Genomic DNA, 23,619 nt, shown 5'->3' on the forward strand with positions numbered 1-23,619 from the left:
GAGAAGAAAGTAAAAGATTAGAGCAAGAGAGATAATGACTGGAACGGAGGGTATAGTTTAAGAGAATAAGACAAAAAGAAAATTTTTTTGCAATTATAGAAAATTTTGAAAATGAAGATCTTATGGAAGCTTTTTTTAATTAGGATTGTATTTTGTTAGTGTGTATATATAGGCGTGAGAACGTCATTGCTTGGGATCAGGTTGGATCGGAGCCTGAGATCCTGATACCGAATGTCAGTGACTGTTTTTTTTTTGAGTATATAAATTTTTTTCTTCTTTGTTTTGAGTTTTGAAAAATTTTGGCAATTTTACCTTGCTCGTTGGATCGCTGAAAAAGTGTTTTTTTTTTCGGAGGGAACAGGAGATATCTTTACTGACCTCCGGCAATATCGTTGACCCTTTGCTATGTAGCTCCAGCCATTGTTCAGGTTTAAGATAATTAACTCCGTTGTACAAGCAAAGTATGCGATCTACGCATCTTTTAGGATCACTGAAAATCACTGAATTTCTTTTTGCGAGATCTCCGCATACGGGAGTGTCGCGCGCGGATGAATTTTTTTTTTCGATCATGGAAACGATACTGGGCAAATCCGCGATTAGGAATAATTTATCGATTTCTTTGACACCGGGTACGCGCGGGGTGTCGAAGAAGCGCCTGGCGGCCATTTTGAATTATTTTAAACGTCGTTTTACCCTCGAAGATGAAAATGCATTTCTTACGTATTTCTTTTCTCTTTCTCGAAAATAAGTCACACCCGGGAAACCGTGGTACGGCACAGCAGGGAATCCAAGGAACAACTGAGCCCACGTAGAAAGAATCTCAATGGAGAAATCCGTCCAAAATTCTTGACAAATGTTTCCCGATGTTTCATTGTTTGAATGGTAAACAGTCCCAAACCGCAATCCACGGACAATGGGTTCTCTCTTTGCAATATCTCTATGTATACATACAGATATATATATATATATAACGTACCTAGTTACAGCATTTGCATACATATTATTAACAACAGTCCGTATCCTTACTATAAACTGCGTGTCGTTTCTTACGTGTGAACTGGCAGCAACGGTGACTCACAATTGGCGTCCATTGGCGAATCGCATTTCGTTCGACGATCGAGTTCAAGGGCAACGGCCTTACGCCATCGACTTCCAGACTTGACCAGGGTTCGTTTCCGTGATTTTAGTTACAGCGGGGAATAACAGCCAGAGCTTACCTGGACTGATCGTACCTATAAAATATACACGTCGACGATATAGGTTAGGAAGTTTGAAATTCCATAAGAACCGTAAAGTCAACCGTTTCGCTGGGACTTCTTTGACGATCGTACGGACGCGGCCATTTTTTACTACGTATCTATCAATCGTCACTGTTTATCCCGTTGACTGTCTGCATACCAAGAAATACGAATTTCAATGTACCCTGTAAACGGACTATGCTCCGGCACTTATGGATCTACGGGTAACATGGATTATTCCCATTGTCCCCAGAATTCCTAACAGATACCATAAAACTATGTCAGAATTTTATGTTTGTCGTTGAGCCTATGCGTTCCTACTTAACCAAATGACTAACTCGAACCAACGATAACTATAGCGAACGGATAAGTTCTCTGGTAAACAATAAAGCAATAAGTGATAATTAAGACCGTACCGTAAGTTGAAAAAAATTGTCCAAGGGAATCACATAACCTCGCTCTGTCGCCCTACTGACGGATAGGTTAGAACTATCTTTTATCCACAACGCAAAGATGTCACCACCGAAGCCTTCGATCGAGAGTAGAATATATTATAAAATAAAGGACGCTTAACCAGTATCGAGTTCAGGGACGCAGGGCGCCTTTTCCTTCACAATGGCGGTGTTACATTTCGCGCCAATCTACGTGTACAGCGTGAGCGTCGCGCAACGTAATTTCACGCAGACGCGAGTAGCAACCGGCGTCCAGGGAGACACGCACGGACTCGCATTCACTGGTTATGTACGATACGTACCGTGTAACATACTTAACATCCTGCTCGCCTGGTAGCCTGGCAATCAAGACGTTTGCGCAAACGTGTGCCACGAGCACGCGTACCGGCCACGGCCATTTTGAATCTACACCCACGGCAGGGGATCGGACACAAAAAAAAAGCTAGTCAAAGACGCCACGTGTAAAAAAGCAGATCGAGAAAGCTAGTCAAGCTCAAGACTTTTAACGTCTGATCGGTCCTAGTTTATTTTACCGGGAGTATCGATATATTCGTATGGCTTTCATTTTACTGGCTAATGAAGTTCTTATAGGAAACTGGTCCTGTTAACAGTGCGAAGAAAAAAAAATTCTGCTCTAGATTCCCAGCGTGATTCACGTTGTACTTACGAAGGAGTTACGACGTATCGTGATATTCGGCCGTTAATACTTCCTTCGCGAAGAATTTGAAGAAATAATTATGCTAGATATCTTCTTATTGTATTATCTAGTATACATATACGTGCACGTGAGTACAGAAGGACTGATATTTGTTCGGGCGTAATTGCCCTTTGACTAATTGCGACAATCACTAAGGAGTCGTTAGCTTCCTCTGGTGAATTATGGGTATTAACGTTGTGGTATATAGGGTATATCATAATGTGAATGATATATTTAAAAAAATATTTTTTTGAAAAATTTACTCGACTATAGGAAGTTTAGGTTGCTGGTTGTTCTTATACGTAGGATATAAATTTTATGGTTCACGCAATATATATATATACATACTTAAGAGCTTCTACTATATATTATATATAATATATGTTATGAGTAGCCTACGAAGTATAGTTGCATATGACTCTCGTGGAAGGCACTATGGTGGTTGCCTACATACATAGTAGAAGAACTGGAACGACTATCGGGTGTTCCAACAGAAATGCCGGTCAAGAAAACGTGACTCGTGAATCGGATTGATCGTGACTGCTCCTTGCGAACCGGGCGCCATTTTTCTCTCGGTTCGACGCGAACGAGAGAGACAGACGAAGAAAGAAGAGAGAAAGAGAGCGGTATCTGTCGGATTTATTACCCCGCTTAACTCAGCCTCCATCTTTTCTACCGGTAGAAGAATAGTCGCGGATCGTTTAAGTATCTTTACCGAGGGATCGGCTTCTTCTTGGTATTTATGTCTCTTGTGTCGCTCGGTCGAGCCGCCATTGTCATTCTAATGGGAGTATCGTTATTTTTGGCGAAACAAAGAAAAAAATGAAGTACAGTTATGTATTATTTGTATGTATACATAAATCGAAGTTTCGAGAAAGAAAAATTTTTCATAAATTCCCGGGTAATTAGTAACGGTCCCGGGACTGGTTGTCTGGACAATGGAATTGTGAAATTGTCAAGTTCACGTATTACTATATATACACGTACGTCGCGGCGTCTTCTCACGGTGGCGAAACACGCTTACCGGACTTGCCGGTAAAGCAGAATAATAAGGGAATGAGAAAAAAAAGATACAGTAAAATGAAAATTCGCCATGTTATTGTCAAGCAGCGGCGACAGTCTGCGAGGAGCCATCTTGTATTCGAATGTAAACTAAGTTCGTTATAGTTTTCTTTGTCTTCTTTATATTCCCTTGCGTCAGTTTCTCCCTGCCGGGAAGACACCTTAATTACACTAACTGGACCGTCTGCTAATTATGGTAGAATGAAAGCAAACAGGTATTTCGTAGTGAATATTGGATAAGATTTTTTTATTTATTATTTTACCAACCTCTGTCACGTGTAAACACGTATATAGACGTGGGGTTCCGGATATTACGGCAGCGACAAAACAAAACTCTTTCACGTGTCCAAACGCGTTAGTATCTAATAAGCGTAAATTGAGGGAACCCTAACGCGATGTGACGCGGCAATTAAACTGCACTCGTCCTCGTCATTTAGTTTTAATTGTACCTAACGAGACTGGGTCCGCCATAAGCGACGTCTAAAGCGACACGACAATGGACTAACGGTCGTCCGAACAAAGCGATTCGTCTCGCACGCCATTCAAGTCAATGCTGGCAAAAGCCATAAGCTGCTGTTTTGATAGAATGAATCACGACGCTTTAAATAGAAAATAAAAAGACACGATCCAAAGTATAGTGGCCCGTCGACGATCAGAAAGTATGATATTCGATGTGTCGTAAATAAAATTGACCAGGGAAGTTCCATTAGAAATGAACTGGAGAAATAAAGAAGTGAAAAGGCCGACAGAAGAGTCGTATTCGTAGGTAGTATGTGGGCCAGTAATCGAAAGATAGCAATCTAACCTAACCTAACCCAACTCTAAATGCCCATCCGTAAGCATAAGAATATATATATATATATTTCTACACGTGCGTTATAACGAATAGATCCAACGCGTCAGCTTGCCTACCTGTCTGCCTAGAAAAGTTCTACCTCATCTACCTAACCTCAACTTTATCTTATAAGGGGTAACCTAACCTGGCAGGAGGCAGAGTACCTACCGCAACTCGCGATTTCGGCGATCTAACTGTTCGTTTGGCCACGGGCGAACGTTGAAAAATTTCCAGTTTAATTTGCCGCGTTTACCCGCGGAGAGACTAGCCTAATCTCAATGTCAATTAAAGAATTAATTTCAACCGTGTTTAACGTTATTTTACTTTCGTTCGAAACCACTCGTCTTTCGTTTTTACAGGGATTACCGTAATCATAGTTCCGTAGCAATTGACTTCGTTCCAACATGTCTGCCTCTTCGTCATACTTTTTATCAGAAAATCCATTAGGGGCTTCTGTGTCGTGTAAGATTTATTATTTGCACGGGCGTGTACTATCGCGAAGTGTTCTGTATTATATCAAAGAAGAAAAGATCAGTGACCCCGTGACACAACCTCCATAGTTTGCAACAACCATAAATCCATTGTTCGCGTCACTTAATGCTGTCATTATAATTAATCACCCAGTGTTAACCTAGCAATTTAAAATGGCATGGAAACATAATAAAATCCTATTGAAATCCGAGTGTCAAGTTCTTACGAACGAATCCGTCATAATAAAGAGGTTAGAATTTCCAGCACGAGAACGATTATTCACATATGAACTTTTTGACGTAGGAAAAAGCAATGAAAGGGTACCGTGGAAGATGATGAAGAAGCGTAAGAAGAGCACGACGATAAAAAAAGGTACAAGAAGAAGCGTCCCACGAAACCCTTTTTCTTTATCTTTTATCCTACCGCGCTTCCTTGCCTGTCGCGACCGGTTTCGATCGCGTTCCATTAACCTGGCGAACTTTTAGCCGGCTGCGTCGAAACACGTAGTTACCAATCCCCATACATATATATTTTTTTACGTATACTTTGGTACAGTCTGTCAAATTGAATTTTAGAAGACAAGGAAATTACTTTTTACGCTGTCATCCTTCGAGGGTCTACGGGATCTGCCTGTCCTGATTTCACCTTCCCAATTGTCTCTTGAATTCACCAACACACTATGTCACACTTCACGACGTCGCACGGGATGCATAATTATACTGATTAACGATTATCAATGCTCTAGAATCTTGTATTCAGGAAAAATCCAATCCGATGGAGACATTCAAGTCGCGCGCTTGCCGAATGCTTGAAAGATACTGAACGCCGCCGTCGTCCTGGGTTGTCCTGACCCCTTCTCTTGCTAACCTCTCTTTTTCTCTCTCTTTCTCTCTCCTGGTCAGGCTCCCACCCTGTATACCTTGTCCTGGCTGGCCTCTCGTGATATTCACTGCCCGCTACCTACTACTCCCCTGAGAGAGAACCTAATCGACCTACCTAAACCTGAACGAGCTTAACCTAACCACCAATAGTCTAGAACAGCCACGTGCGTACTAAATTATCCTTACCGACAGTTCGCCATCTATGAGCTTGACTAATGAATTCACCATTTCTTGTCTCGTCTTCAGCTTTACCAAGCGTAGGTGGACTTTACCGTTTTATCGTCACTTGGGAGACGCTAAATTCTTTGGAAACGTACTCTGGGTAATCGCATTCTTCTATCTTTTCGCAGGTTCATCGGTGGTTTAGGTTACAAATTATTTCGTAGCTACGAGACTCGCCTCCGGGTAGACACTCGCGTGAGTCATGTTCATATTTTAAAAATGTGCCTAGAGGGACTCGTGGCATAAATGTTAATATCGCTCATTCATTACGGCTGAAGCATCTTACAGTCGTCTGTACTACAGGTATAAATATGTTGTATGGCTGCTATGGCGATTGTCGTGGGCAGAGAAATAAATTCTTGCTATTTACGCACAACTCTAAGTACTTTGATATGTCTTCTTGATACCTGTATGAATTGTACGCTTGGAGTTTGCAATATTTTTAGGAGTGTCGTCCAATTTTTTGTTTATAACTCAAGTTTTGTATGAAGTTTTTTCATGCTATTTGGGACTGTCGAGTCTGCCGGTGAGTTTCTATTATTTTCTTCGTTTATTTCGGCACGAGACGGTCCCATTAGGAAATTGTTAGACTGGAAAGTCGTTAAAAGAAATATGCCGTTGCAATCGGGTATGAAAAAAAATGTATTGTTACTACGTGAGAATTATGTAAGGCAATAAAGTTAGGTTAGGTGATACGTATACAATATAAGAAATTTGATGGAAACTTATGGGAATGCTTGATAAAATTTATCAAGAACTTATTATAAAGCTCGTTTCAAAGATGGCGAATGTCGTTAGGTCCTTTGAAGCCGGTCGCTCGGACTCTCCCACATTCGGTCCAACCTGACCGCATTCCAGTAGGAATCTGTCTCAGGCTTCTCAGGCCACGGAACAACCTCTGCGTATCGATCGCCAAGTCCTGGCATCTTACGCGACGTCGGGACGCACGTGTCTTGCGATTTGATAGATTATTAATTAGTTTTCACTAATTAGGCCTGGCAGCGGGTCGCTTTCTAGCACTGTCAGAAAGAGGAAATCATTTACGAAGGAATAAGAGAAAAAGGTATAACCGAAATAATTCACGTGGACGATTACAATATTGTCAGGTTAGTAATGGCGGACGTTCTTATCTCGGATTTTTTTTTAAACATCAAATTTTTTTTCAGTGGTTAAATGTAGGAAGATGCTTATAAAAAATTTTTTTTATGGGTTTCAGGATGGTAATAAGGTGTGTCAGAACTTGTTAGCTGGTGCACGCTGCTATTTGGTACAGTGGGCTGTACCACGGTATTGCTGGCTCGGTGACCTAGTGACCTCGAGACTCCAAGAGCCCCGTAGGCCACCTTAGGATAAATTGAACCGGGTATGCATAAAAGTCGATTGCGGTCTTGGCAACAGGTGTGGGAGTCAACAGTGGAACAATTGACGGATCCATGAGAGTTAATAATAACCCAAGTACAGACAATTTCAAAAGAGGAACATTCTTGTGTTACGAAAACAAAAAAAAATCACAAGTTCGAGGTTAAGATTCGAGTCTTATGAAACGCCCAGGTATTTACAATTTGACAATTGAACTTATAGATTATTAAAGCAGTCACCGTTGATTAATTTACTGAAACTATCAAATTATCATTTTTCAGATTTCATTATATCGATATACACCCAATCATCGATTATTGATTGTTCGATTATGTTTCATGATGAATCTCGGTAAGCGATCTTTATTTATTTATCTTTCTCCATTTTAATCTCATCAAATCCTCAGGCCCTTCTCTTTTCTACGTGGTCTTTGTTCACGGGACACGTTTACGGCTCGTGCGTAACGCACAAAAGAAAATGCGCGTGCGATGAGTCAGAAAGTTACATTATGGCTTGAAGTAAGAATCCACCACCTTGTGACAATGGCTCGTCAGGTTGTTTTTGACTGAAGATTCAACCTGAGAAACCCGCACTGAATGTTATTGCATCCACATTGCGCCCACGCTTGAATACCAAAGCGGATAACAGCGGATTCACCTGTATGAATTGGCTTTTATAAAGCCACACGGTATAACTCAAGATAAAGAAGTCCCTTTATTACCATCAAGAGTTCTACGCCCCTTGCATAAACTATCACGACACCCTGTTTGAACTTTCAGGTCAAGCCTGCAACGATTCACAAAAAAAGGTCTATTTAATTTGTCTCCTCTTTCTTCTTCAACAAACATTTATAATTTACTACCAATTGCTTTACAGGTGTATTCTGTTACTGCAATGCCAAATATTAATTGTTCTGGCGGAAATTATATATACATATACAAAGGGCGTGCATCATCTGGCATGGAATTCTGTATTCAAGGATGTACCTGGGATAAACGCGTGTCGACGGACTCTACTAAGCACGTGTTCCTTCCCACTCTCAGTCCACTGTTTTTCCTTACATGGAGAAGCATACCTTCGCGACAGTCAATTCGATTAAATTCAATGGCTTCATGGCGAGGATGCAACGTGCTATGCAGCGGCGAGTGGGCCGTTGCGTCAAGTCGTGAGACACCTGATCAAACAGGAGTGCAGAGTACGTATCGGGTGGATAAAGAGAAGAATTTCTAAGAAGAAGAAGGGAAAAAACATAAGAACGTCAGTGTCGTTGCGTATTGAAAAATAATATTTTCAAAAGCGCCGTTCCTTTCAAAATTAATATTATAAGCGTGTACGTCGATCAATCAATTTTTTCTGCAAACAATTCAACGTCACACGTGTTCGACTTATACGATTCTATTATACATATATAACGTACCCCATTATGTAATACGGAATGAATTGTTAAGAGCGGCGGGAAATTCAAAGGCGTACAGTCTCCTTGTCTCTTTAGTCAGAAAGTAAATGCAGACCCTGTAATTTATTTTCACGAGGCGCAATGAATCCTTTTTACGACGCGTATAAACGAGAGCGTTAACGCACTCTGTGGATTTCGTAGGCCGTTTACCTCTACAGAGTCGCTGGACAATTATGCCGCTCTCGAAATGGCTGTGCAGGCAGACCGATACATAAGCAAAAGGAAAACAAAGAACTTAAGAGCGACAAAAAGAGCCCGGAGGATGCAGAATCCTGTAATAATTACAAAGAAAAAAAAGAAAGAATAGATAAAGCGCGCGTGCGCGAGCGGAAACCGCGACGATATTAATTTTCGGATAGCAAAAAGATCATCATTAAAACAGAAGCAATGATCCCAAGCATGAAATCATTGTAATAACAACCGGAAGACGTACTTAGGTTTATCATATCTCTAGTAAAAACATCAGTAGCCTTTTAATCTGTGTCAGAAGTATAAGAGTATAAAATTCTTTGTCTCTTGTCGCCAATTAACTGAAACCGCGTTATTTGTAATTTAACAAGAGTAATCTTTCTGGAGGCTTGGACGAGACAAAGAAGAAAAATAATGGGAGTTAGCTAGAATTAATTTCGCACTGAATTTTTTTGTTAATTAAAGAACCTACTTTTTAATTTGAAATTATGTTAAACGCTTTATGTAACGCGTATCTGGGCATATATTGTAAGACACGTAATACAAATTTCTGAACTTTCTCGGGAGTGGTGCGTTTATTTCAAAGCTTGTAAACTTGCCGGAGCGTTAACTTGCCAAGTTTCACTTTTATTTAGCTCTATATAGTCATATATGCACAGAGTCATTTTCTCGCGCTTCTTTCCAAGACGGTTTCACCGCTCCTTTCAGACAAGTTTGGCCTTCGTTATATATAAACGTCTGTATACAATCCATAAACTGGAAAACAGTTATACCTGTGTTAGCTTCATGCAGAAGTTAGTCATGGCTATTTAAAAAAATGTTCGTAATCAAATAAAGCTATAAATATTAGGCAAAGTAAGACAAATACATACCTTATCATTATTGAGACCAAGCGACTCGTAATCCGAGTCCACATAAAATATAGAAGCATTTTGACGATGGAACCACATAGTCAATTATTTATGAATAAATATCAATATCGACTAGCACCGTTTAGGTATAATTAATATAAAATTACACTGATAGATTTATTCCATTTGACATATCCAAACGATTATTAATCGTTTTAACATTTATGGTAAGTTTGTCTCACATGATATTCCACGGATTATATTTTTAACTCGTGATACTTGTGTAATCAATGATAAAGACATGACGCAGTCGGTTGCCGAATACCGAGAGAATTCATAAAACGCTCCTCGTGCGACGAAACTCGCCTGAAAACTGGAAAGTAACAGCGGGCCTCCTGGCCTTTCAGTATGTATTCTCTGTGTGTGTTGTATCCTCTGGCTCGTTTCTACTCCCACCCTTGATACACGAGACGTCACTCTGATTGGTCGACATTCACTAATTAGTGCCTGAATAAATTTTGTATTCATTGAAACAGCGTGGAACAGCTGATTACAAGTTTCTGTATCGTCAAGTCGTTGTGCGTATGCGTGTTTGATAATCCTTGGACTTGGATGAGAAAGGGAAAAGTCTTGTGGAATTTTTATTATATTCCAAGAGAGCTATATCGTCTTTCTCAGCAGAATTGAGAAAGCTAAGAATGGATAGATTTCGATTTCGAATGTCAATTTGCGATTCTTGGATTAAATTAGTCTTGTCCTCTTTCACGAGGAAATTTAAACAGCGCGCCTTTTACCATGCGGGTTCCTCCATTTCTCCCTTCAGTAAAACAATCCTTGCCAAGTTCTATCGAAGCTTCAGTTGCAGCATTGTTGTCGCTTTAATCGGTTTGCCTGTCGTTGTAGTCAGTCGACGAATGTGAACTTGTAGTTCAAAAAATAGGCCGTCACCAATGAACGAAAAGAGAAAAAGAAAAAATTGACGTGTAGAGATGCGCAGGCGCAGGACTGGAGTGGCCGTTGGCCCCGAGTAGAGTTTGGGCCCATCAGAATCTAGTGGGACAAACGCTGGAGAGGGTGTTGTTGCCCCAAAGAGGATAATAAGGATTTGATCGGCAGCTTGAGTAAGTTACAATTTCTTTTTTTTACCCCCCGAGATTGGTGGCTGGCGCTGTTAACCACGGGACGCGCCTTGTACCCGAAATTGTCTCAGGTTGTCAACGAGTCCTTTTGCTTATTTGGCATCGCGACATTGCCTGGACAAAGAACACACTCGATCATGGAACGCGTTATTAAATACCATTGGAGTGAGCTCAAAAAACACAGAATCAGTTGCATAAGATCGTGCAAATTTTTCAGCGACACCCGCCGCTTGTAAAATTTACAGCATATATGTATAAGACGCGATAAGTGCTAGATGAACGATACTGGACTCAGGTCATCCATTATACGAGGCGTGGGATAAGGGTTGATACCGCCATAGATAACAATTTAATGGTTGAAGAAAATGTTGGTTGGCAATCGTAAATGATGAAGAATGTTAAAATAAGCTGAATGGATTATAATACAGGATCATCGACCTAAAAAAATGCTGATTCATTGCAGATGCGATTTTTTTGGATTAGAAATAAATATATGTACGTCATTTGAGAAACTTAAATGTTGGGTAGTTATAGATAGAATTTAAATTATTTTAACTTATTTCGTTTTTGAAATAAAGTAGTTGATTTTGGTAATTGTTCTTGTCGTTCAAGAGAGACATATCGGTTTAGACAGGGAGTCATTTTATATGCAAAAATCGTATTCGGTTTACAGTATGGCGTGGAATGAAATATTCGTTATATTTACGAACTAACTAACTTATTCGTGACAGAACTGATTGCTTCAAAAATAATTTAATTAATTTTACACTATTAATGTAATTAGGTTTGGGTTTTATTTTAGAATAGATATGCTGTGCGATACTGTATTTATTCAAAGCGCTACAGATCCTCTGTGTTTTCTCGGGCGATCGTGTCGCTCTAGTTTATTATAAATTTATAAGGTGTTGTATGTTACTACTTATGAAGCCAATGGGATTTCAACCTGAATTAATGAGCGTGAGGGAAATATAATGAATTTAAAAATAATTAATAGAGAATAATTTTAGACATTTTCTTAAAATTATTCTTCCGGTAATTTAACGTATCTTCATAGAAATTCGTTTCACTTGATTAAATTAGATTTTTTCGATACTTTGATATTTATCCTAGTTTCATGAAACGCCATGTACATTTTTTTATATATACATTGAAGACTAGACGTTGCTCGAAATTTTGTTTGCCATGTGCTTTGAATAACCATGCTGAAAAATTAAAGTGTTATATATTTAAGTGTGAAGATTTTATAAGAAAAGAAAATTCTAGTTTCAATGTCAAAGTGCAATAATTAACTTTGTAAAGAGTCGTTAATCATGACTAATGCAGATTTAATAAAAACCGTAGAGCCACATCTGGTACCAGGGTAAGACAATTTAACCTTTTTTATATATATATAAAATGTACTTATGTCTATAATTTTTTATCTTACAGATACAGTGGCTATTGTCCTCAATACAGATTCAGATGTGGCGAGACATATGGAAATCTTACACACAAATTGCTTTTGGATCCCACAATCAATCATGCAGAAACTTTAATACTTTCCAATAGGATCTCAGACGATTATGAGGTGCATGAAGTTTTAAATTTATATTAAAAAATAATTATCTCTTGTAATTAACAATTGCAGGTAACAAGACCGCCTAAGGATGACATAGACATTGTAAATTCACGTTTTAAAAGAACCAATCCTGTATACATACATCCAATGCTACCTGGATACGAAGGTATCTTTGAATTTATCATAAGAAAAAAGGACCTGAAGGTTTTTTTTATTTTTAGGATTCACGCCAAATCTGAATGCTCGAAATGGGCAGCGATATACCGTACTGGCTACAGAAGGACTTGGGGAATTTGAGCGACAACAATTGCGTGACAAAGCTGCCCTCAACCAGTTACACAAAGTCGTTGCTTCTCAAAGCGGAAATGACGTACCACGCAATCTCCAGGAACGTCTGGTTAGTCAAAGTCATCAATTTCTGATTATCGTTAAGAATAATACTGGAACTAAGTAGCGAATGGGAGAAATTAATATGTCAAGTCTCTTTCATTTTCAGCTACTGGAAAGTCAATTTAGACTTCCGATGCTTTCTGTGCGACCTGATTGCGTAGGAGTTATGAGGAATTTACCATTGGATGAGCAACATGAGACGCCACGTGATCATGCGCCATCGCCATACTTTATGGATAACGTGAATCCTAAGAAGTATTTCGTGAGCGGTGAGTTTTTTTCATTCTTTTTTTTTTAATCATTTTTCCTATCGTCGCGAAGTACGCAGATTATTGATAAATAGCTTAACCCCCTTTTTTCAATAAAAACTTAATATTCTGGTCCTACGAAAATCACGTAAATTCAAGAAAAATAGTTTCATTCGGATCTAAAAGTTTATTGAAATTTTTTAAACTACATTCATAATAATTCGTAACTTAGCATGGGTCTTACTAACAGTGAAAATCGTATGAGATATTCTTTCGTGCGTGAAAATGCGAGGAGTGAGTAATTCCTGATAAAAGATAGGGCCACAAAAGGGAATTTGAATGTTGATTATTTTCCTTAGGATATACTGGATATATTCCTTATGGATATGCACACTTTGGTGCTACCAATTTGCCTATGACCAATAGTGCCTTGTGTGATTTTACTACTAATTATCGTACAAGACAAAGCACCGAATGGGCACCTGCTAATATTTCACGTCCTGATCCTCCACTGCTTATCCAACCTACTGAAATTTATCACAAGCACGTTGGTCTCATTCCCAATTATCTTGGACATGTTCCTGGCTGTAGATTCAGGTATGAATTTATAGCTCATTATCTCTGGTTGAGTTGAATGACGTCAAAAAAATTTCTTGCTCCGTATTCGTTAGATTTGGTAAAACCTTCGGTGCTGATAGCAGAGACGCAAAACGATGGCTACGCGGAGATTTTTCTATTTAAAGATAACAGGCGGACTGTTCTGTGTATTCAATGATAATAAAATATTAAATATCTAAGAGAAACTTTTATTAAGTTTAATGTGAAAATATAGATTCTTATGTGCAATATAGAACGCTAAGTTAAAGCATAATATATTTTATATAGTACATATTTAAAATTATCATTTTCTTTATTATTAACTGTACTATGAGACGACGTAAAATTGTATTATACATGGTAAAAATTCTAAAGTAGTATCTATGATAATTGTAGTATTATTATTAGTATTATTAAGGGGCACATTATACCAGTCAGATCGCTTCATCCTCACTGCTGCGATTTCCATTTGAGCAAAATATCAGCTGCTTTCTTCAAATTTTCATCTTTCTACACAGAAAGACACATGGATATTATATAATCTGAAATTATACAATTAATTCTAGTTGTTCTTACCTTAATGAAGCAATAGCGAACGTTATCTTCGCCCAAGTGTTTATGCTGGTCACTGTAAAATGCAGACGGTGGAATTCCTTGTACTCCAACATTCTTCGTCATCCACTTAGTGAACCTGTAGTCCTTATTAGCATCTTCCTCTTCCTGAAGCCGCACTTTATCCGCAAGCGCTGTCCAATTAGCAACCATAAAGTATCCTCCTTCCGGAACTACCGGTGTCATTCCCACATCACATAGGAATTTCGCCATGTATTCACGCTTTGGTAGTAACTCTTTAGCTAAACTATGAAAGTAGCAGTCTGGTTGACCGAATTTCTTGATTTCCTCCTCGAATCCAACAGCTACAGCTTCCTGCGAGAATCAAAGAATTTACATAAAAGTACAACACACCTAAGTCACTTGCAATGTCATTAAGTAATAATCATTTACTAATTACCTGAATAGGTGTGGTACAAGTATAAACAGCGTTCTGATGAACAACTTTTAAGTTATATAGTAGATTCTCAGGACCATAAGCCCACCCAGTTTTCCACCCGGTTACACTGAAGGTTTTACCCGCTGATCCAATGGTAATGGTACGTTCATACATTCCAGGTAATGTAGCTGAAAATATACGTTTTGAAAATCGTATGTCATTTAATTATTGTTCAATGTGTACTAGGAATAATCGCATGGTAAGGAAAAAATAATGGAGCCAGCAAATACCTATTCTAATGTGTCGATAGGGTTCGTACACTATCCATTCATAAACTTCATCCGATACAACAAGGACATTCCACTTTTTAGCCAAATCTGCAATAAACTGTAACTCGTCCTCGGTGAAGACCTTGCCTACTGGATTGTGAGGAGTATTGATAATAATTCCTTTGGTTTTTTCGTTGAAAAGACTCTCCATTTCTTTTCTATCAAAGACCCAATCAGCAGAAGTTACCTTTCCGGTGGTTTTTGTCTACAACAAATAACCTTATTTATATTTCTGTGTACGTAAGGATATTACTGCTTGTATCTAGCCATGTTTTTAAGGGAACCTACTGGTTTCAACGCAATGAACCTTGGAATTCCACCAGCTGTGTTGACCATTGGGGCATAACAATCAAAAAATGGTTCTATAATAATCCACTCGTCTCCAGGACTTGTGTGTCCTTGGAGAGTTGCGTACAGTGCTTCATAGGCACCAGCTGTGACAAGAATTTCATTATTTGGATCTAGATCTCTTTGTAGAAGCTTTGAGTATAATTTAGCAAGTGCATTTACCAATCTTGGATGACCCTGGAACAGATAAGACATTTATTGTGATTTTGTAATACTATTAGAAATAAGCAGTTAGTTATTACACTATAATAGCATCTGTGAAAAATAACTTTTGAAAGTATGATAAACTGATACCGCTAGGTCTGCATAACACTAGTATAATAGATAAGCTAAGTTGTATGTCTAGAATATAATTTTTTGGACTGTTAATTGTATATTGTTTATCCATCAATTTAATCATTGTAATGTTGAAATGTATATGATGTGAAATCCTGTTCTGAATAACAGAGTATTATTGAAAAAAAGGCTGGAAACTTACAAAACCTCTAGTGTATTGGTTTAGCAATGGATTTTCTGATGTGGCTGCAGCGGCAAGAGCTTTTGTAACATTCTCTGGTGCATAAAAGTCAGGAAATCCTTGACCAAGATTAAGTGGCTTATATTTCAAAGCCAACTGAATATATTCCACCCTACAAAACAAAGCATCATCACCTTATGAAAATGAATATTGTACACACATTTCTATATTCTTAGAAATCAGCATGAATAAGTATCAACAAATTTCTTACCACACAGACTTTTCATTTCCTTTGAAACGCTCTGGTAATTCAAACTTGGACATGATGGCAGATACTGTTCGAATGTTCCTTGACAAGCTAATACTATTTTGCAACTTGGCAGTACTAATGAATATACCAATTCTACTCAGCATCTATAAAAGAACAATATAAGCATGTCAGACATACAATGCTCAGTAAATTATTTTCTGCACTACCTTCAACTGGTATAAAGTATGTCTAAACAATATCAAAACACAGTGATATCGAAATGGAAACTTTCTATAGATAAATCACATATGGAAGACAAGACTACAATGGTTTTAATCGAAGTCACTTCGCCCCTCGATAATTAACACCATAAATCTCCATGTATTATGATAAATAATACCAAGTAGTTGTACAGTTCGATAATAAAACTTACATAACTTCTTTTATATATTAATATCAGTAAGGTGGCGGGAAAATTAACTAGAGCAAAGTAGATTTAGCGAAATACTTGCGCAATATCAACTAGGAATGAAAATTATCTAATAAAATACGTGACAGTTACGTGAAATTAAAAGTTATGATAACTCAATAAAGTATTATCGCCAGAACGATACGAACTACCCAAGAGTTCAGAAAAAACTAACTTCTCTTGACAGCAGCGCGCATATTTATTTTACGCAGCAAGTTATTAAAAAAAACCGCGCGCAAGATTAAATTTTCAGATTGCAAATTTCCGATTTTGACGAAACATCAGTTTGAAATAGTGGCACGACGAGTCTGTTTCCTTTCCTTGAATCTTGTCTGAGCAGAAAAGAAATGGAATATTTACGGTAACGAGATAAGAAGTAGCGTTAAGTTCAAAGAAACGAAATAAAATTATCCATGCCGATGAGCGTCTTGTTCCACTCAGTTCCACTCTGATAATTGTTGTAACGAGTTTAATGGCCGCGAATATATGTGAGTGAAAATTATTCATAAAATGATTTCGCGAAAGCAATCAAATATCTATTTTGAATTACTTTTCTATAAAAGTAATTGTCATTGCACTCGTACGTAATGATATTGCGATTATTATGGTAATATAAATACTGTGTAACGGTTATTCTATAAGTAGATGAAATACTTACAAAGAACAATGTAAAAATTACTTTTTTTCTTATCATTTCTTTTAGCTCATAGAATTGATTTATTATAACACTTGATACGGCCTTTGTTCGATAGACTGGTAAGGACAATATATTTAAATATAATAAGTTAAGGAACTTTCACTTAATTCGGTAATGGCTTGTGCCTACTGCAAATACGCCTGCCTTCTTATTATATTCTACCAGCATGTTAATAAACTGTACTGTATTAGCTGTAGAAACTGTACAAGGTTTCAGTTGGTTTCAGTGTAGAGAAAGGCTTTGATATTTTTTAACGTAAAAATCTGTTCTAAATGACAGAAATAAGTTTGACTTCAGTAATTATCAAATGAGAAAACGCATCGTTCATTAATTTATCTGCGGATGTCAAAGATCTGTTTTATTCACAGAGCATTAGGTATTCATTTGCATAATGGCTAAAAGAGAATTTGAATGGAAGAAGGATAATGTTGAGTGATATATGTTTATGAACGATTGATTCTAATAAAGATGAATACGATACGAGAAAAATTTAATATAATAGATGAATCGTTTTTGAAGACTGCAGCGAATGTCATAAGATTCTTTGGTGAGTATTTGAAGGTAGACAATTATTATGAAAAGGTTATAAGAAATTGAGATGATAGAAGAAATATCATTTGCAGAAAATGAAGAAAGGGAGGAGATGTTACAGAAACTTAGGATGGCTGTAGAAAATCGTTATATAGCAGATATAAAACTACAGAAAGCTGAACAAATCTCTGAAACACTTAGTGCACAGTATGGGGAAGACGAATCAAATCTTCAGCAAATGTTAGAGGTAATTTGATTTTCTTGATATTGTAGATATATCGCTGTTATTTAATGAGTATAAGATTTGAGATATTAGTGAACTTGAAATTTTTAGGAATATAAGCAACAGGTATCGCAGATCAATCCAGATGTGATTGGTCTTAAGCATTTACAAGAATATGACAAAAAAGTTGAAGCTCTATTACAAGGTACGATAGATAATCTGTTTATGCTGTGATAACACAAATAATGTATCTTTGATTTTAGCTATGGCTGAAAATGACCAACTGCAGAATAACGGGGATGAAGATATAGAATTAATGCAAGGAACTGTAAACGTAATTGATCCTATAACAAAGAAGAGAATGGTCGATCCCATGAAGAACACCTGCGGACACTCTTATGAAAGAGAAAGCATTATAGCTTTACTAAAAAGCAACAAAAAGATGAAGTATATTCCAATTTTCTATATTAACTTATTATATTTTCTATTACTTGTAAGAAGTAATCTTACCAACCAATGGTACAGTTCTTGTAAGCTAAAATTTTCTTTTCAGGTGTCCAGTTCCAGGTTGTCGAAACAAGAACTCCATAGAGTTCAGCCAACTGCAACCAGACATTGTGCTGAAGACTTATTTAAGTCAGCATCCAAATTGATTAAAGTTCTATTAAGTCTCTTTCTTTTTATTTTCAAGCATTCCCGTAGACATCGTGCCAAGTTCAAGTATATGACACCTATCACACGCCATTCTTACGCACGTACGCGCGTCACGGACCTCGCAGCAGGTTGCGCGATCCACATGCAACATTCCTCACAGCCTATACAATGCTTCAAAGATTAAGAACATTGGCACCGATGCTGGCAACAATCCAAGCAACACCAGGAACAACATGAAATTCTTAAGTAGGAAACAATTTTAGGCAAAAACTTTTAATTTAAAACTAAATGATTTCATACAACTCTGGAAGTTACATACTTTTGTACTTTAATAAAATAAACTATAAAAATGTAGATGTATCTCATAGATTTGTGTATTGTTAATCTGCTTGACTAAAGTCTGCAGTTTTGGACGACAATGGTAATATTAGGTATCACGATTTCCTGATTATTCGTTATCGCACGTCATTGATTCCACAAAATAATCCAATCAATTCGTAAGTGATCACTTAATGACTACCTTCATTCGATTCCCCCTCTTTTCTTTTTCATTGACAGTCACAATGACAACGTCCAGGCTATGTTCCCACTTCTGTTTCTCTCAACTCTACTGATCCTCTTCCAATTCACTGTTCCCCAGAATAACGTCAACTCTACTAACGACTGGGGTCTGTTCTTATCAGTGTCGCAGAAGAGGGACGAGTTACCAAGTTACAATATAGGACAGTGGGTCCAGCAGCTGCACTTGCAGCAATGCGCCTTCGTCGAAATCGGCGAGAATTTCTGTGCAGTAAGTGATATATTGTACATCAGTTAATTAAACTAAATATCCAGAGAAATTGAATATATGTTTAAACAGCTTTTCGTGGAGCTGAGAAGTATACCAGAACCAGGAAAGCACCTGGACAATTCAGAAGTTGGAGAATTCTTCCTAGGACTTTGCACATGCGAGACCCTGAGGTCGTGGAATTTGTGCTCGAGTAACCTGGCCAATGTTCGAAAATCAGAATGTACATTCGCAGAAGCTATTGCAACTGCAAATACCAGTGCCAGAGTGCATAGAAGATTTTGCGACGTGACATTACTGGCTAACGAGGCACAAGTTTGTAACTGTACAGTTCCGATGGCAGGTGAACAGCTTTACAGGACAGAAGGTAATAATCCAATGAATCTAATAACTTATAAAATTATTAATACTCCATACTCTTTTTATCAATGCTCCACTTTCAGGTTTCCCCACGTGCTTTCGCAATCCTTTACCTACCTCCATATGCGCTCCTCGTGGTGTCTGCGGAGTATCCCGGTGCACGACCATCACCATAAGAGGAATCCATTCACCACGATGCGACCCTGACTGTCACCAAAGGCAACCGGTACATATTTTATCAAGCGTTAATGTTTACCAATGATACCAGATCCCATTCTAAACCATTCAGTTCTGCGAAGAGGTCGGCCCTTGGACTTCGGTACCTCCGGTTATCAATTCACTTTGGTCACATTGGTCCTTGCCAAAATGTAACAATACCTGTGGCATGGGAATGCTCATGGCTACCGCATTGTGTCGCAACCTAGTAACGTAAATATAGAAAAGGAACATCTGAGACAATAATATTAATATGGCTTATGGATTCTCACTTACAGTGGATCACCGGCTACGGATTGTATTGGTCCAGGTTCCTTTTGGTACGATTCAGAACTCATAAGCTCATCCATAAAGTATAATAGGATTTTTATACTTTTTATTCGTTTAGCTGTCCAAACACTGCAGCGCAATGCATTTGCGACGTTAGAATCTCCAATGGAATCATGAAAGCCATAAGGTATACGGGATCCTGTACATCTACGGATGGGTGTGACGTCAATGACGTGGAAGACGCAGAGCAAGGATTTGAAATACCTAGAGATGTTATCGATCAGGATTATGATAAAGTTGATTATCCACAAAACAGTCCAGGAGGTAAAAAAAGGATTGATCAATATTTTATACGTTTTTTTTAAAATAAATATTAATAATATTTTCTTTTATTCACCTTGTACCCCTTTCATTGTTGATCTAATAGAGTATCTGTACGCTTTTGAGTACGAGGGAACTCAGAAGCCGGTGCAACGTCGTCTCCTTGGAAGGTACAGGAACGGTTACGATGACGAGAATTTGAATCTCGAAGAATTGAATATGAATTTCATGGAGGATAAGCGACATAATCAAGAATCGTCAGTGAACGAAGAAATGGCTGACGATTCCGACGACGAAGCGGATGACGAAGAAGACGAGGACGAGGACGAGGATGAAGATCAGCGGGTGAACAGCACAGAGGGCAACCAAGATTACACCGACTATGGTCAGTATAAAACTTCTCCACGTCTATTTTTCTAGAGTATCAGGAAGATCAGTCGGTTCGCCAATTTCAAGCGGAAAGAGAGAAATACAAATGAAAGAGAAATCATCCCCAAGGCATCACGACTCCTGGTGAGATCGATGGAGGACGACGACGCGGATTGCGAAGACGAGGATAATACCACAGAGGAACTGCAGTTTATCGATTACGGTGAGAAATAATCGTAGAACAAAAAAGGGTGGAGAAAAAAAAAAGAGAATTCATGATTTTTCACAATCACTATTTCCATTACTGTATTTATCTTGCAAGAGAAATAGAATAATTGTACAGTGGAGCAATGCAACTATTGGTTCTGCTTGCTGTCCCAGATGAGTAATTTTGCTGTTGTTCAGACTCTATTGTCCAAAAAAAGAAATCCAAAGTATCTTATCAATATTCATTTTCATATCGTGTATACATATAAGCCTGTATTCACAACTCACTCTTAAAGTTACTAACAGAGTCGCTTGTAGTTTAAAAGTCACTAAGAACAAATTTAAGAGCGCGCTGTTAGCACTAAAACTGAGGTCTGAATGCGGGCTATAGTATATAGACATTACACGTTTTGGAAATGCGTAAATTCACTTTTTTACAAATAATAGCTTCAGTTTAACTTTCTAGATTCCTCAGAGGCCACTGATGAATCTGGTGAAGAGTCTGGTGCTGATAATGGCGGAGAGTCTGATAACGATAAGGAATCCAAAAACGAAGATTATGACCTTTCCTCGACAAGCGTTCAGAACCTCCACAGCCTTTCGTACAAGATATTCTTATTGATCGCTGCGATCATTAATTACGTTATATGATCACTGAGCGTCTTTCTATAAACAAGGAATATCCTTAAGGCGAATTAACGTCTTGGCAGCTATTGCCATGTCCAATTGGTAAGCCCATCACCATTTGCAATTATTAAACTTCTGCTCAGGCTATTTTTTGCCATACATTTCCTATCCGTATCTCATATACTCTTTTCTTCCCTATGTCTCACATCCAACTATCATGAATGCACTATATTCAGGATAGTAAACGCAAGATTTATCAGACTGAGGAATAGACACAAGGGATCCATTGATGCCGCCATCGTACTCGGTATTACATCAAGACTCTCATTTTCATCTTTAAAGAAGGATCAATCTAGCCTTATCGCTTATGCAAATGCAACGTGTTTGGCCACACACGCGATAGTCCTCTTAGAAGTGACGAATTAAAATTATAACAAGCGAATAAAAAAGAAAAATCATGCGAAACATTTTATCTAGATTAAAGTTAACTGTGCCTTGATGATTACTCTTCAAGATCAAGGTACAGTAATGAAATGTCGAGGGGCAACTCAATTACCTTACAATGAGATACAAGGCATTAAAACTGTGACATTGACTAGACACGTACAACGCATCGCGCACGGTTGCCATGTTGTTCCCACTGAACAAGGACACCTTCTCGAATATTAATTAAAGTCTATTCGTCATTTGCTGGTCGGTAGGTACAATAAAGGCGCATCAGAAATGCAGAAAACGTAGCGCGTGATGCGAACGCGACGTCGCATCGATAAGTCGCAGGTTGCATTTAGGTACATTGACTATAACTATATATGTATGAATATCTATATATATACACACACCTAAAACTACGTGCGTACGTTTCCACGCAACAGTCTCAAGATGCGTGGGCGTCGCCGACGTAAGAGATCGGCTATCGCAGCATCTTGCAAAAATATATAATATAATACAGAGTCTAGACTCTAGAGTCTAGTACGAATAATTACTACCCGTGCAGGTGGACGTTAAAATATTTGTTGGATCCAACTTCTTCTTTTTTTTTTCTTCTACTTCTGCTTTCTTACTCACGAGGCGTGGGTAGTATGGAAGAGTGTCTAGCGTCGTGGGAACGCTTGGTGTTACGACATTGTGGAAAGTCTAAAGTTAACTCAGGCAACTGTCGAAAGTGTATTTTGACTTAGTTTTTTTTAAATTTAAAACAGAATTAAGCGTGCGTGGCAATATTTTTAGTATTGCAAAATTTGATCGGTACCGATAACGGAGAAATTCGCGCAAAGATGACACGTGTCATGTTTGTACAAATTCACTTCGAAATTTATTGGAGGTATCAATAACAGTGTTATAGAAAGATTTATAAAAAATTATTATTACCATATTGTATTCTAATAAGGAAGAATATCAAGCACGTAGATAGAAATAGCAGGTATAGCGCACTATTATAGTTAGCAAAACATGATAGATATGGTAGGACTATTTGCTTACATAAAAGAGACGCCTATTTATTTCGTCTCCATTAAAAAAAAAAAAAAGCCACGTTCCGTTATCGCTATTTTCCACAGTTATTATTCCTACTGTACAGACGTTCTCGATAGTTTCGTCATAGCTGTCGCACAGTGAGTATACGCAATTCAAGGCCATCAATTGTAAGCATTTTTACACGAGCCATCAGTATTCCAAATTTACGAAAACGATAATTCCTCGTTGTAACGAGTATTAAGTAACGCGATATCTGTCCGAGAATGCGACGATGGTACCGAAAAAAAAACGCAACAGGGAACAACCTGACCCCGGTACTCGAACGGTGATCGTACGGAGTGTTCGCGAATGGCTGTAGGTCAATGAACTCTGTTATAATAAAAAAAAGAAAGAAA

General features: G+C 38.1%; 5 protein-coding genes and 1 long non-coding RNA gene across 27 annotated transcripts in view; 4 read left to right on the top strand and 2 right to left on the bottom strand.

The window, feature by feature from the left end:
• Positions 1-10,089, bottom strand: part of LOC107269637 (uncharacterized protein DDB_G0284459) — a 24,904-nt gene extending 14,815 nt beyond the window's left edge. The window contains exons 1-2 of one of the 4 annotated variants that reach the window (XM_015743733.2): positions 5,347-5,582; positions 1,051-1,232 (exon numbers count right to left, since the gene is read on the bottom strand). Coding sequence is in view for 2 of the 4 variants with exons in the window: in XM_015743727.2 (XP_015599213.1) it covers positions 379-666 (288 nt within the window). In the remaining 2 variants the exon portion in view is untranslated. Of the gene's footprint in view, positions 1-378; positions 907-1,050; positions 1,233-5,346; positions 5,583-9,734 lie in introns of those variants that run through there. The other 3 variants (XM_015743728.2, XM_015743732.2, XM_015743727.2) reach the window with 3 other exon arrangements.
• On the top strand, positions 6,516-9,614 carry LOC107269639. Its single transcript, XR_001538091.2, has 5 exons — positions 6,516-6,964; positions 7,075-7,409; positions 7,499-7,568; positions 7,624-8,025; positions 8,094-9,614. It is a non-coding gene; the product is annotated as an uncharacterized LOC107269639 (long non-coding RNA).
• A 1,807-nt stretch (positions 10,090-11,896) lies between the features above and the next one.
• LOC107269620 (UPF0605 protein CG18335) lies at positions 11,897-13,845 on the top strand. Its single transcript, XM_015743698.2, has 7 exons — positions 11,897-12,212; positions 12,281-12,419; positions 12,480-12,576; positions 12,632-12,807; positions 12,907-13,069; positions 13,408-13,645; positions 13,720-13,845. Exons 1-7 carry the CDS (start codon positions 12,163-12,165, stop codon positions 13,787-13,789), a joined length of 933 nt encoding a protein of 310 aa, XP_015599184.1. The 5' UTR covers positions 11,897-12,162; the 3' UTR covers positions 13,790-13,845.
• A 94-nt stretch (positions 13,846-13,939) lies between these two features.
• Positions 13,940-23,137, bottom strand: LOC107269611 (kynurenine--oxoglutarate transaminase 3). 5 transcript variants are annotated; one of them, XM_025086937.1, is made up of 8 exons: positions 23,120-23,137; positions 16,042-16,184; positions 15,792-15,942; positions 15,254-15,490; positions 14,927-15,170; positions 14,658-14,824; positions 14,222-14,572; positions 13,940-14,155 (listed from the first exon to the last, which is right to left on the bottom strand). In XM_025086937.1, the coding sequence occupies exons 1-8, from the start codon at positions 23,120-23,122 to the stop codon at positions 14,096-14,098; spliced, it is 1,356 nt and encodes a 451-aa protein (XP_024942705.1). In that variant the 5' UTR covers positions 23,123-23,137; the 3' UTR covers positions 13,940-14,095. The 5 variants fall into 5 exon arrangements, with proteins under 5 accessions (XP_024942705.1, XP_015599165.1, XP_024942706.1 ...); XM_015743679.1 differs by lacking the exon at positions 23,120-23,137 and adding an exon at positions 17,148-17,198; XM_025086938.1 differs by lacking the exon at positions 23,120-23,137 and adding an exon at positions 17,148-17,198 and having other exon boundaries at positions 13,940-14,158.
• LOC107269623 (E3 SUMO-protein ligase NSE2) lies at positions 16,754-18,661 on the top strand. Of its 7 annotated transcripts, none has more exons than XM_025086950.1 (7): positions 16,754-17,096; positions 17,193-17,245; positions 17,706-17,733; positions 17,810-17,964; positions 18,052-18,145; positions 18,204-18,387; positions 18,494-18,661. In XM_025086950.1, exons 4-7 carry the CDS (start codon positions 17,830-17,832, stop codon positions 18,591-18,593), a joined length of 513 nt encoding a protein of 170 aa, XP_024942718.1. In that variant the 5' UTR covers positions 16,754-17,096; positions 17,193-17,245; positions 17,706-17,733; positions 17,810-17,829; the 3' UTR covers positions 18,594-18,661. The 7 variants fall into 7 exon arrangements, with proteins under 7 accessions (XP_024942718.1, XP_024942716.1, XP_024942717.1 ...); XM_025086948.1 differs by having other exon boundaries at positions 16,754-16,977; positions 17,538-17,733; XM_025086949.1 differs by having other exon boundaries at positions 16,754-16,977.
• LOC107269608 overlaps positions 18,710-23,619 on the top strand; it is a 35,152-nt gene continuing 30,242 nt past the window's right edge. For 7 of the 9 annotated variants that reach the window (XM_025086912.1, XM_025086914.1, XM_025086916.1 and 4 more), the window contains exons 1-7: positions 18,801-19,384; positions 19,454-19,748; positions 19,825-19,967; positions 20,031-20,170; positions 20,236-20,277; positions 20,346-20,551; positions 20,655-20,933. In XM_025086912.1, the coding sequence (XP_024942680.1) occupies positions 19,175-19,384; positions 19,454-19,748; positions 19,825-19,967; positions 20,031-20,170; positions 20,236-20,277; positions 20,346-20,551; positions 20,655-20,933 (1,315 nt within the window). In that variant the 5' untranslated portion in view covers positions 18,801-19,174. Of the gene's footprint in view, positions 19,385-19,453; positions 19,749-19,824; positions 19,968-20,030; positions 20,171-20,235; positions 20,278-20,345; positions 20,552-20,654; positions 20,934-23,619 lie in introns of those variants that run through there. The other 2 variants (XM_025086915.1, XM_025086918.1) reach the window with 2 other exon arrangements.

Source organism: Cephus cinctus, unplaced genomic scaffold (genome assembly GCF_000341935.2).
Source record: "Cephus cinctus unplaced genomic scaffold, Ccin1 Ccin1_scaffold0680, whole genome shotgun sequence".
In the NCBI taxonomy this organism is placed as follows: domain Eukaryota; kingdom Metazoa; phylum Arthropoda; class Insecta; order Hymenoptera; family Cephidae; genus Cephus; species Cephus cinctus.